This window comes from Daphnia pulex, chromosome 10 (genome assembly GCF_021134715.1).
Source record: "Daphnia pulex isolate KAP4 chromosome 10, ASM2113471v1".
In the NCBI taxonomy this organism is placed as follows: domain Eukaryota; kingdom Metazoa; phylum Arthropoda; class Branchiopoda; order Diplostraca; family Daphniidae; genus Daphnia; species Daphnia pulex.
Window position 1 is genome coordinate 11,399,359 of NC_060026.1, and position 13,207 is coordinate 11,412,565.

At 38.2% G+C, this 13,207-nt stretch overlaps 3 protein-coding genes across 6 annotated transcripts; 2 read left to right on the top strand and 1 right to left on the bottom strand.

Annotated features, from left to right (window-relative positions):
- The first annotated feature begins 878 nt into the window (after window positions 1-878).
- Window positions 879-5,713, top strand: LOC124206308 (protein strawberry notch homolog 1-like). 3 transcript variants are annotated; one of them, XM_046604042.1, is made up of 12 exons: window positions 879-1,118; window positions 1,196-1,323; window positions 1,506-2,380; window positions 2,443-2,997; window positions 3,063-3,436; window positions 3,497-3,631; window positions 3,698-3,808; window positions 3,901-4,156; window positions 4,218-4,621; window positions 4,695-4,945; window positions 5,008-5,179; window positions 5,264-5,713. In XM_046604042.1, exons 3-12 carry the CDS (start codon window positions 1,564-1,566, stop codon window positions 5,384-5,386), a joined length of 3,198 nt encoding a protein of 1,065 aa, XP_046459998.1. In that variant the 5' UTR covers window positions 879-1,118; window positions 1,196-1,323; window positions 1,506-1,563; the 3' UTR covers window positions 5,387-5,713. The 3 variants fall into 3 exon arrangements, with proteins under 3 accessions (XP_046459998.1, XP_046460000.1, XP_046459999.1); XM_046604044.1 differs by having other exon boundaries at window positions 929-1,107; XM_046604043.1 differs by having other exon boundaries at window positions 929-1,082.
- Window positions 5,714-6,509: 796 nt separating this feature from the next.
- LOC124204350 (lysosome membrane protein 2-like) lies at window positions 6,510-9,287 on the top strand. Of its 2 annotated transcripts, XM_046601391.1 has the most exons (13): window positions 6,511-6,707; window positions 6,792-6,952; window positions 7,029-7,117; window positions 7,201-7,262; window positions 7,422-7,588; window positions 7,655-7,784; window positions 7,856-8,021; window positions 8,100-8,166; window positions 8,253-8,440; window positions 8,505-8,623; window positions 8,705-8,830; window positions 8,906-9,043; window positions 9,116-9,287. In XM_046601391.1, the coding sequence occupies exons 1-13, from the start codon at window positions 6,582-6,584 to the stop codon at window positions 9,140-9,142; spliced, it is 1,566 nt and encodes a 521-aa protein (XP_046457347.1). In that variant the 5' UTR covers window positions 6,511-6,581; the 3' UTR covers window positions 9,143-9,287. The 2 variants fall into 2 exon arrangements, with proteins under 2 accessions (XP_046457348.1, XP_046457347.1); XM_046601392.1 differs by lacking the exon at window positions 9,116-9,287 and having other exon boundaries at window positions 6,510-6,707; window positions 8,682-8,830; window positions 8,906-9,044.
- Window positions 9,288-10,267: 980 nt separating this feature from the next.
- On the bottom strand, window positions 10,268-11,573 carry LOC124204222 (adhesive plaque matrix protein-like). The gene is made up of 3 exons (XM_046601268.1): window positions 11,418-11,573; window positions 10,981-11,316; window positions 10,268-10,903 (listed from the first exon to the last, which is right to left on the bottom strand). Exons 1-3 carry the CDS (start codon window positions 11,424-11,426, stop codon window positions 10,445-10,447), a joined length of 804 nt encoding a protein of 267 aa, XP_046457224.1. The 5' UTR covers window positions 11,427-11,573; the 3' UTR covers window positions 10,268-10,444.
- Between the last annotated feature and the right edge of the window lie 1,634 nt (window positions 11,574-13,207).

Genomic DNA, 13,207 nt, shown 5'->3' on the forward strand with positions numbered 1-13,207 from the left:
AATAAAAAAGTCTTGCATCAATATAGATTCCGTTTGTTGATTTTCAAATCCACGACACATATCGAACCTCCAAATTTACTTCATGTTGTTTATGTTTTGCTGCTTATGTGTTTTTATCAACGGTTTCTGTATTTATTATATAATTATTAAAATTTTTCATGAGTACCTCCTTCGGTTTAAGATCGCTCGTTTACTTGTGGACAGCAGCAAAATTGTCGGCATAGTTATTCCCGATAGTTACGAGTCTCAGCTGATAGCCAAAGTGGTGTGTAAGATAATGTTGGCTCTTCATCACTAACCGAAATTTACTTATTAACCGTATAACTGCGGGAATTATTAATTTCTTTACAAATAGAATTCGCGCTATGAAAATTAGATGCGGTTTTTCATTTTTTTTTTTCTTATTGAAAATGTTTTCAATAGTTAACCATATTGAATAATTTTTTGTTTCGCAACTATCTTCTTCAGTTCGCCTGAGGGATATCGATCATGTATTTTATTTGTTTGATTACCTAAGTAAAAATTTCTCTATCAACTTGTTTAAAACTTGTGTGTATTTATTTTATAATAATCCAAATTTGTCATAATCTAGTCTCATAAACTGAACACATTTAGAATACCAACATAACACTGGGTCTAAACTGTAAAACAGATTAAACCTAAATACCATAAATTAATATCTGATTCTATAAGATTCTAAAATGGAAAATTTTAGAATTCTACTATTCTGTAGTAGTTTCTCACGAAAAACCAAAAGTGCTGACTTTTGTTTGGGCTTATGTCATTTGAAAATTTTAGCGGGAGAAAGGGAGGGAAAATTCTTTTAGCCGATGGCTCTATTCCGAGGCTATAGGTCAAGTCAAGTTCAGTAAAAGCGCATATTACCAAGAACCGCTTCGCACAAATAACAGCAAATCTAGCCGACGGACGACGTTTGGTAGGCAAGTACCAGACCGCCACCTGTCACTGTCACAGTCACCACCCACACGTGCACGAGATAGTTCGGCGAAAAATTTCACAATTCGTTTCAATGGTCTTCCGTTTTTCTTTGATTGAATAAGTGATCAATAGCAGATTAACGGGTGCATGCTTTGAACAAGCATTAAGGTTTTTTCAAGGTCTATTGGTGTTTGCTCACTGCCTTTTTAATTTATAATTTTCTTTACATTTATTTATTTTTGTTGTTTCACAATAGAATTCCATCCAAATAGGGATGCTGTAAAAAGTGGAAGAGTAATAAGACTAATAGGGAAAATGGACGTTCCTACCTTCAATTAACAGTGGTCGGACGTTGCTACTTTGCTAGTGTTCTCGGCTTTTCTAGTAAGTTAAAATTTGTTATTCAATGATTAAGCAATTATCAGTAAAGTATTGATCCATAAATTTAGATGATATCAGTTCTTTGTGTTTGAGGTGTGTTGTAGAGTTGAAATGCTATTTATGAAAACCCATGCTGGCAGCATGATTATTCTTTTTTAGCCTAATACTAATTCATATTTTTTTAGAATACCAACTTCAAATATAATCTGAGAACTGTATACCCGTCTTCAACAAAGTTGAAACATGGCGAATTTGTTGTTATTGCCGTTTGAGATTAAGAAGGAAAAGTCAAAGGATGAATTTATCGTACGTGATCATCCCAGTACGGTCATCGAAACCCCGTCAATATTCAACTATGTTGACCTACCTGACACTTCCTACATCCTCGATCTGCCATCAGAAACAATTAATAGCGGAGGCCTATCTGCCATCCAGTTAGAAACAATCATCTACTCGTGTCAGAGACACGAACAAAATTTGTCTGACGGTTCTCGAGCTGGATTCCTGATCGGAGACGGAGCCGGTGTTGGTAAAGGTCGGATCGCAGCTGGTATCATCTTTGAAAATTTCATTCGTGGACGTAAGAAATCAATTTGGTTCTCAATTTCAACTGACCTCAAGTACGACGCTGAAGGTGATTTGCGGGACATCGGATGTGCCGACAAGATTGCAGTTCATGCTGTAAACAAATTGAAGAATTTCACAGCCCGTACGGATGTCACTGAGTCGACAAAAGAAGGCGTCATTTTCTGTACTTACTCTGATTTAATTAACGAGTTGAGTTCCTCAAAAAAAAGATTATTGTGCCTTGAACAACTGCTCAAATGGTGTGGGCCAAATTTCGACGGAGTTATTGTTTTTGACGAGTGTCACCTCACGAATGACATCAATTTCAGCGGTTCGACCAATAAGAGAAAAACAGAATTGGCTGTCTTACAATTGCAAAATATGTTGCCAAACGCAAGGATCGTCTACATTTCTACAACTGCCGTCTCGGAACCCCGCAGCATGGCAAGCATGGTTCGTCTTGGTCTTTGGGGTCAGGATACGCCATTCAAAGGTAAATATTTTATATTATATTGAACATTGAACGCCACAAAATATTTTTGTTATCAATTTTAGACTTCGGAGAATTTCTCGAAAATGTGAAGAATTTTGGTGAGATTGCCGGGGATATGATAGCCATGGAAATGAGGCAACGGGGATCTTACGTAAACCGTCAACTTTCTTTCAAGGATGTCACGTACCAAGTGGTGGAAGTCTGCCAATTGCCGAAATTCATCACAACCTACGACAGTTCTGTTAAACTTTGGGTTCACCTTAGACAGTCTTTTACAGAAGCAGCTGAACTTATGGATTTAGGCCCAAAGGCACAAAAGATTATGTGGACTAATTTTTGGTCAGCGCATCACAAATTTTTTAGATGTTTGTGTATATCCGTCAAAGTAACACATGCCGTTAAATTGGCAAGTGAAGCTGTCAAACGCGGCGAAAGCGTTGTCATTGGGTTTCAATCAACAGGAGAAGCTTACACCCTTCAAAAAATTCCGGACGACGGATCTGCAATGCCAAATTTCGTTTCAACTGCAAAAATGATTATGCAGTCTTTGGTTGAAAAACACTTTCCAGCTTCCGATGGTCTCCAATTGCTGGCCGATACTTGTAACAACAAAGGAGGTAAACATTTTTCAAAATAGTGGAAACTTTTTTTAATAAATTAGATATTGAATTTTTTACGCCAGGAACCGTTGGAGGTAAAAGAAAATCTGTGAGCAATCCCGTTGGAACCCCCAAAAGGATAAAACAAGAATCAACTGACGATCCATCGTATTGCGAAATAATTGACAGCAGTGATGCATCTGCTCCAGTATTTGACTACCATTCAGACTCCGAAGCCGATCTTTACCTAAAAGACGAAGCGGCAGTTGAAGACAGGAGGATTAAACTTGAAAAGACATCGTTAATCAGACAACGACTTCTAGAGAAAATCGAAGAGCTGGGAACTGTACTTCCACCAAATTGGATTGATCAACTCATCGGTGAATTCGGAGGCCCAAAGAATGTGGCCGAAATTTCTAGTCGGAAGGGCCGTCTGGTCCAGAAAAACAATGGCATGGTATGCATGATGTTTCATCACTAATTTATTTTTCGAACTGAAAGAAAATTCCTTTCGCAGGTCCAATACGAGCCGCGCTCCGAAAAAGATGTTCCATTAGATTTAATCAACATTCGTGAAAGGGAGCGTTTTATGAACGGGGAAAAGAAAATTGCCATCGTTTCTGCAGCTGCCAGCTGTGGAATTTCTCTTCACGTAATTTCTACTTAACTACATTCACTTATTCTTTATACTTTTAAACTAAACAGTGGTCTCTTTAAGGCTGACAGACGAGCGAAAAATCAGAGCCGTCGAATTTACATTTCGCTAGAATTGCCGAATAGCGCTGAGCTCGCTCTGCAGCAATTCGGTTGTACTCATCGCAGTAATCAAGTTAATATTCCCGCATCGCTGCGAGAACTATAGTCTTTTATTATTTTCTCAATTTCAAGAATGTTTTTAATTAATTTTCGTTTTTCTTTTAGGCGAAAGCTCCGAAATTTATTTTGCTTGTTCCGGAATTGGCTGGGGAGAGACGATCCGCATTGATCGTTGCTAATCGTCTTCAATTCCTTGGTGCTTCCTTCAAAAATCAAAGATTAGATGAAGGCTCTACTGAGTTCTACTTGGAGGAAGTTAGTGAATACGACTGTGCGGTACGCGATGCCATGAATGTTATTACAGACCAAAAATCGCCATTCGTTCAAATCCCTCCTGATTACAAAGACTATTTCTTTGGAGGTGAAATATTTTGATTGACTATATAATGATTTTAGAACTTAAATTTTATTTCAAATGTTAGATATCAAAGCAGCACTAACGGAACTCGGCCTTGCATCATCCAACATACTGCCTCTGATTAATGATGGTGTTCCAGAGATGCTTAATCGGATTTTGGGTATCCCTGTTGATCTTCAAGCCAATCTATTGGAGTACTGCAATTGCGTTCGATCAATAATCAGCAACCAGGAAAAAATGGACGGAGACAATGGCGTGAAGATTCTTCATTTGGGATTTAACAAATGTGTCCATCATAGAAAAGTTCTGAAATTAACCTACCAAACCTCAAAAAATCCTATCGCCCCGGCTAAGATTGATCTACATGAAATTGAAGTTGACGGTGGCATGGATTGGAGAACAGCAGAGGAAAAATGGCTTCCGAAGTCTGGACATCAAGCAGATGAAGGGATTTACTTATCTAAAGAGGTAGTCATAGGTTTTTAAGTAAGCATAAATTCCACTAAAATAATTAATTTTTATGGACATTGCATTTATACAGAAAGCCTATGATAAAAGGGACATTATGCTTGTCAGAAGACTTAAAACTGTTAGTGATGGAGACAAGGGAGATTTAAAATATACCGTGATACGACCTAGTACAGGAGTGCAATTACTACCACAATCTTTGGCTGAAATTACCAAAAAATACATCCCTCAAATCAGTTGGCAGAACCTGGCGAAGATTGAACCAAAGTGGTTGTGGGATTTTCATTACGACGCTTCAAAAAATGCTTGTATTCACGACTACTGGTATGTAAATTTTGTCGTGTTTTATTTTATATGCTAAATATTCATCATTGCGGTCTTAACAGGATTCAAAAAAACACCAGGAAGCACAAAAAAAATAAGGCATCCTTCGGCGAAGGATGCCAAGAAGGTTTGCGATCATGTGCAACGTACAAGCTTTTGGCTGGATCAATATTTCTCGTTTGGAAAGAAATCGAATCCATTTTAAAGAAAAACAATCCACAGTGGAAAATGCAGGTACACAAAATAGTTATAATAATGAAAATTTTTGTAAATTTTATCTAATGAAACTAACAATTTTCTCATGTACCCTGCTTTAAGATTGCCCGCGTACTTGTGGGAAATAGCAACATTGTCGGCATTATCATCCCAGACAATTGCGAGTCTCAACTAATAACCTGTCTTACAAAATATTATCCAAATGTTAATTGCATTATGCATTAAGGACCCCCCAGCAGGGATACAGCAAAGTTTTTGGTTATTTGTGCGAAGGATAAAGCGGGCATCCAAATTGAAGATTACAAGTTATATTGCGCCGTTTGATAAAAATAATTTTCAACCTAGTTAACCAAGTTCTAAAGTTCTCGTCATGTTTTTGTTCTCAGTAGAATTTGCGCTTTGCAAAATCATCTGCAAAGCAGTCCAATGTTGAGTTATTTTTTGTTTTACAATCATCGCATTTTGCAGACGTCTTCTGCGTCTTCTTCAGTTCTCCTGAGGGAAATCACGTATTGTATTCTTTTGATTACCTGAATAAATTTATAAATACTACTTGTTCTTCCGGTCTTTTAACTGGTTTAGTACGGTATTTTATAATGATTTTCATTTGTCGTCTACTCTTCATAACATATATATATTTTTACTACTGTACACTGAATTTATGAGAATATGGCAACAGATCACAGTCTTAGCTGAAGGTAACAGTGTCTTTTGAAAAAGGGTTTTATCTATGTTAATTTGGCAGACGAAATTTTCAGCCATTGTGTTAAGTTTTCTGCGACTTTACAAACAGACCCACCTCAATCCGTCTATATCTGACATATTCCTTTATCGCAAATGTGATAAATTGCTGTCATCCGTGAAGGTATAATTTACTTGTCTCTTTCTTCTGTTGTTTGCATTATTTTGAAAATTTTATCTTATCTCTCAACTAATCCTTCCCTTTTCATTTGACTCAGTACTGTATTTGTTTATTTACAAAAAGTTGTGCGCTCGCTGAACCGTCCGTCCGTCCCATTGGGTAAAACCAACTTCGGCACGTGGAAACAAAAAGGTTTTTTAAAAATTATCTGGTGTCATGCACTTTTTTAGGACTCGTGCGCAATATTATCGACGATCTACGTCAGATAAAAAAGTCTTGCGTAAATAGATATTGCGTTTGTCGATTTTTAAAACCAAGACACGCATATCGAACCTCCAAATTTTACGGCATGTTGTTTTGTTGCTCTTGTGTTTATCAACGGTGTTTGTTTAGAGTATCTTAATTTTTTATCAATAAGAATTATGAGACACACCCACAATCAATAACTCCTTTAATTTATATGGACTGACATTTGAACTGAAACAACTTAGTGGTTGGCATATCTACAGGCTAGAATCGATCAGTTGAATGCAGTAAGCAGACTCGGCAGATACTGTAATGTGCATCCAATCGCTCTTTAAAAACGGGTTGATAGTGGGTATATTTGGAGCCGTGTTTACTGTTGCCATTGCAATTTTAGGATGGGTGGCTATGCCAAACATCATCGCCAACGTATCCAAAAAGGTATTTGGTACATATTTATCTTATTAAACGAAGCACTCATTTACTTTTCAATTTGCTATCATTGTCAACCATTTACGGTAACAGACTCTAGTCCTGGAAGAGAATAATTTTGTTTGGAATATCTGGTACGATCCACCCTATCCGATATACACGGATTTTTACATTTTCAACTGCACTAATTACAATGACGTTGTTCGAAACGGTACTAAGCCAATTGTTGTCGAACTCGGACCTTATTCCTACAGGTGTTATAATTAGTACTGATTAGTACGATACATTTAGCTTGTGTACACTTTGTTGAAAAATTCTTCCTCTATATAGGGAGTATCGAAAAAAGAACACAAGCGTTCTTGAGAATAGCGATGAAATCGTCTATTACAGAGAACACCGCTGGTACTACTTTAGTCAAGGTAAACCATGATTGTCACTTTAACTTGCCACAGAGGAAAACATTACGAATTCTAATAATTGTTTATTTAAATGTGGTCATCAGCTACCAGTGGTCCGGGACTCAGCCTCAGCGATGTTATCACAACCGTTAACCCTGTTTACATGGCAAGTATATTAAAAGTTGAACTATGAAAAAATCTGAATTAGGTAAAATGTTTTATAGATTGCCTAAGCACATATTTACTGATAACGATTACATTATCTTCTCAAATGCTGGACAGCAATCACAAAATATGCGCTTAATGTCTTATTTGATATTTGCAGACCGTTTCGAAATTTTTGGATTTTTTGCCAGTCAACAACCCTGCAGTTGATATAGTTGTTGATCTCATTGACAACTTTTTAAAAGAAAGAAATGAATCCGTTTTTATGACAGTCACAGCTGATGAGCTCATATTCAAAGGATGGCCAATGGACACATACATCGAGCTGTAAGCTCAAGCTATAACACTTCAACAACTCCGTGTATCTCGCTAACAATTTAAAATTGTGTAAAGGTATGAAAGGATTCAGGATATCTTTAACCCATGGCCTCCATTTTTCCCCCCCTTACCCCCCAGTCTTCCAACTTTACCTGAAATTCCACCGTCCGTAAGAGATAACATAACTCTAGGACTTTTCAAAGCGGTCAGTTTGATTTTATCTTAATGATTTTACGGAGTTTTTAAAAATATTGAAATCTTCTGCGATGCTTACAGAAAAATGATTCGGACGATGGTATTTTTCGAGTAAACCGGGGTACCTATGACTATCAGGCTTTCGCTGACATTGAAGCTTGGGGAAGAAGTCAAGAAAAATTATCTCCATACTTAACTTTTTGGCCGGGTGAAAAATCCTACTGTAACGAAATACAGGGAACAGATGGTTCGAGATCTTTTTTTTATATATATTTCCATTTTCAAACAATTAACAATTAATACATTTTTATTTTTATCTCCTAAGGGACCGTTTTTCCTTATGGAATTGATGTTGATGACAAAATTTGGATTTATCAAACGGACTTATGTCGGTATGGTGTGCATGATATTTTGAATCAAGGCCAAAATTTCCAATTTTCAAGCTATTCAGTAATATATAACCGTTCTTTTTGTACAGTTCAATCTACGTTGTTTACGAACAACATGAAACATACTCAGATTTGCCTGGGCGACGATTCATTCTTCCGAAATCTGTACTTGAAAACCGAACAAACGCACCAGAAAACGAATGTTTTTGTCTGGATGAAGAGGACGAAGGTGTATGTCCTAACACAGGTGCACTTTTCATTGGAGCTTGCTATGAAGGTAAAGCGAGACAGACCCATTTAATGTTTAGAAATGATTTGTAACGTTTTTATTTAATATTTAGGGGCTCCACTGATAGGTTCGAATCCCCATTTTTACAACGGAGATCCTAGATACGTCAACGGTGTCGAAGGATTGAATCCAAACAAGTCGAAACATGAAACCTATTTGATTCTAGAAGAGGTATCAAATATTTCTTTAACTTATACTGCGCGATACATTTTGTGTAATAACTCATCAGGTAAAGGCATCTTCTTTACACAGAGAACCAACACTTTACTCTACGCAGCAAAACGAGTGCAACTCAGTATCGATGTTCGAAAAACTCGCCTTTCAGATACACTAAATCTCACCACGAGAGTATTCTTACCTATGCTTTGGTACGAGGAAGTAAGTAAAAAAAAAATATGTTAATCATTCACATTTTTCATTAGATGATGTTTTTTTTACATTTGGACTTAATAGAACGCTCAAATAGATGAAGGGACAGCCAAAGAATTTAACGTGTTCATCATCCTCACAGCTGTAATGTGGACTCTATTTGCCATCGGTTTGATTTTGACGGTCGTGGGTGTGTTTCTAATCGGTCTCCATTTCCACAAGGTATTAAGTTTTGTATGCTTTTATTCCCCAGTCGCCGTATTAAAATTATTTTGTTTTTCTGGTGCAAAAAAGGAAAAAAAGTTGCAGAAAGTGTACTAATTCCAAGTATTGGTGGAAAACACTTTTGAAATTGACATCAGCAATCTAACTATCTATGGATGATTTTTTTTTGTCAAAATTGTTCACCAAAATATGAAACATCACTTGTTTAATAAAACACCGATAAATACATTTTTTAAACTGATATCAGGATATCCCCCGACATTGCGTCTTTGTCGAAAATATTCTGCACTTCGAAAAACAAATGTATTTGTTTTTTATATTATCTCGATTCTATTCAAATAAACCGCTTTTTTATCATACTACGCCATCTATCGCATGCTAGACACGAATCATTTCAAATCGTATGGCGCCAGCTGCAATTGCTGATTCTGTCTGCATAACTTAAAATTCCAATTCTAAAAGCGAGAGTTTTAGATGATCAACGTAATAAAAAAAAAACTAAAACAAAAAACAATAAATTAGGCCTGTATAAGTTTTATTAAATGTAACTGAATGAAATCAATAAGTGTAGTTTTTATCACAAAACATTGAGTAAAATATAAATAAAGTTCATTTGAAATTTTGAAGGAAAAAAAATCTGTTGTGATGCTGAGGTGAGTGAGGTGGTTTACTTTCGAATGTCCCTTCTTCTTTTAAAAATGCATCGTCAGTCCGATAATCTTTATGATCGTCGAATTGATTCTGATTAGTGAATATATCAACAATTTCTGATTAATGCAAGTTGAATGTCAAGTGACAGTGCCTTGATAATATCTGGGAAGGTTTGGCCGGGTTTGGCTTCGTGACTTGATTTCTTGAACGCAAACGAACGATAGCGATATCACAAGAGTGTTTTCGTATGCGCACAAAATATTTCGATCTTGATTTCTAAAAATAAAAATACGTGAAAGGACGCAATGCGGTTTTTTTTTATAATAATGTGCGCCTTGTGTTAGATTCACCGTGTCATCTTGGTTTCCTAATTTTGTATCTAGGCTTTCATAACTCGTTCGCTTCTCGAATCGACTGAAGGTATTTTATAAACGTGTAATTTCTGGTAGCCTAATGAACAAGTAGTTGTTTTTGACTGCAGTAGCTAAGGAAAGTATACTTTATCATATTATTTTGTGGAGCTACGTAAAATTTTGAAATTCGATGCTACTTATAGTAATTCTCAACACGTTTGGTTTTTCTTTTATTTAAGACCTAGTTTATTTCGCTTCGAATTATTCGATTATATTACACATTATCCGTTTGGTCCTATATGGTTTAAGGAATTCGATGGGCAAAGATAGATCTTTTACACAGCTATTGCCCATGGGTCACTGAGAAATTCTAACTTCTAAAGGAAATTTTGATCTAATAAGCGGGCTTGGGGTAGGCTGGTGCGGAGTAGGCTGGTGCGGGTTTGGAGTACGCTGGCTCAGGATAAGCAGACTTGGCGTATGTTGGCTCTGCTGGGTAGGCTGGTGCAGCGGGGTAAGCAGGTGCTGCGGGGTAGGCAGGTGCTGCAGGGTAGGCCGGTGCTGCGGGGTAAGCTGGTTCAACTGCTTTAGGATAGGCGGGCTCGACCGGCTTGGGGTAAGCTGGGGCAGCGGCGGGTTTGTATTCGTCGTATTTGGCTTCTCCCTCGTATTTCACATCGGCAACGTAACCATTTTCATCAGCCTTGTAGGTGACGATTTGGGTGCGGCCATCGGGGAGAGCGACGCGGTAAGATCCAGTGACGACTTTGCCGTCGCTGGTCTCCTTGTGTGCGAAGTCCTGGTAAGTAGCATCGTCCTTAACTTCGTACGTGAAGTCGAATGGCTTAGGAGCCTGTAAAAACAATGCAAAAGCATCACGAATAAAAGAGTTGAAAGGCAGTTGAATAAAGGTGGAAATAAAATGCGTACATGATATTCTTCAACAGGCTTGCTGTAAGCTGGCTGTTCGTAAGCGGGCTTGGAATAAGCTGGGGCCGGGACTGGATAAGCTGGAGCTGCTGGGTAAGCTGGAGCTGGAGCTGGGTAAGCTGGAGCTGGAGCAGGGTAAGCTGGAGCCGCAGTCGGGTAAGCTGGCGCTGCAGTCGTGTAAGCCGGAGCGGGGTAAGTTGGAACTGGAACCGGAGCCGGATAGGCTGGAGCTGCTGGAGCCGAGTAGGCTGGAGCTGGCGCCGGATACGACGACTTGGAGTAAGCTGGGAGCTCGGCAGCAATAGCCGCAGCAAACAACGTGGCCAAAACAACGAACTACAGACAACGTTGATATAGTTGATAGTAATTGCATTTTTACAAATACCAAAGGCTAAAGAAAATTAATTTTCAACAATGTTCCTTTTTGCTCTTCGTACCTTGTTCATGTTGAGTGGAAAGAGTGAGCTTGGTTCGTTCTGCAAAAGAACTGATGAATGAAAATCAAATCGGACAGTCTTTTATATACCACCCCGTTGGAGCCCAAGGCCGTTGCCAATTGCGTATTTCTCACTCCCTCGCAACGAGAGCAGAGCACGAATCATTTTGCGGCATATTAGAACCGTCGCGAACGTGAGGTGAAAGAGAGGGGGTCTGCCTTCGCCCGTCTTCCTATAGCCTACCTTGAATCACGCGCTGGCGCACGATTCACAGCCAGAAAATCACCGATAATATGCTACACATGTCCGGGGACGGGGGGGAGTGAGAGGGAGTCTTTCGCCATACAGCCAAGTCATCCGGATACGGAGAAAGGGAAAGCATACGCACCGAAATACATTTCTAAATTAACCCACAAATAAAGGACGCGCAACGCCCTTCTTTTCATACTTAACTCACATTCCGTCCTCATGTGTTCATCATTAACGCGTGCAGTCTTTGTCATTTGCTCATAGCTAGCGTCAACTGAAAGGGAAAAACCCTTGAAAAAAAAAAAAAAACAGGAAAATAAAAGTCGTCAAGTATTCTTCGGTACTCTCATATACTAATAAAATAGATGCATTTCGACATTTAAAAAAACCCCAAAAAACTGAAAAGTAGGGCAGTGAGGCTATGGCTAATACCGATTTTGTTGTACGGTGGCATTTGCTGTCGCTTGGGCGAGAGAAAATTTAGTGTGACAAGAGGTGCGCCTGACCGCTAATATCCCAAGTCCCCCAAGGAACATTTTAAACGTGTAGGAACACTGTAGGCCGCTGTAGGCTGTGCGTTGAGTTTTCAGTTGAAACTTGCTTAATGAAAAAGCGCCATAAAATGTTTCCTAATTGCAGTGTGCAAGAAGGAGCGAGTTTGAGATTTCAAGCCTTTATGTGCAGCAATCAGACATACCACATTATTTGTATAAGGCGTGGGATTCGTAGGGTTTAATCACAATGGACATTATTACCGGTACTTCTTTTCTTTACTACTCTCTTTTTTGTTGATAGTGCATGATGCAACATTGACCTTGAAAGTACCTAACATTTCAGAACAGTATGGGATTTCCAGATTTTCACTGCGTTCGCTTTAACCGTCTTTAACCGTTCAACGCAATACCTAGCAGACACACAAGGTTGGCAAACTTGACACATTTATTTTTCGGGGTTAGTCATATGAAAAATGTGATTGTCATTTTCTGGGTATCTGAAATAACGCAATTTTTGAGAAAACTTGATGTCACCAAATGTAACAATAGAGAGAGTCATTGCTATGAATTTTAAATAAAAGTGAATGCTGGCGTGGTAGCAATTAAAGCAACATCGTCAATCGTACAAAACTTTTGTTTAGGTTAATTAGTTTTTCGTTTTTTTCCCTTATTTTTTGGAAATTTACTTGATTTAATTAAGCTATGATACAATGACAAATTTGAGTTAGTTACCAGCTTCACAGTTCCTAGGCTTTGTGTCATTGTGTTTGTCAAGTCTTTTGAAGTGGGCTATCTGTCCTTTCACGCAAATAAAAAAGGAAAGGGCGGATATGTGGGAACCGCATCCATTCTCTCCGGTTTAGGAAACCATTTTCCACCAACTTTTACGCGAATTGTTCTGGCAAATTTCAATTTCTTTATTCGGACAGCAGCTACATCAGTGTTGTTACAACAGCACCTGTCTAAAAAGAAAACCCCAGCAGGACCCAAGGACAGTTTAAAGTGATATAACGGCTGGTATAGTCGTTCGGTTAACAATTTTTCATT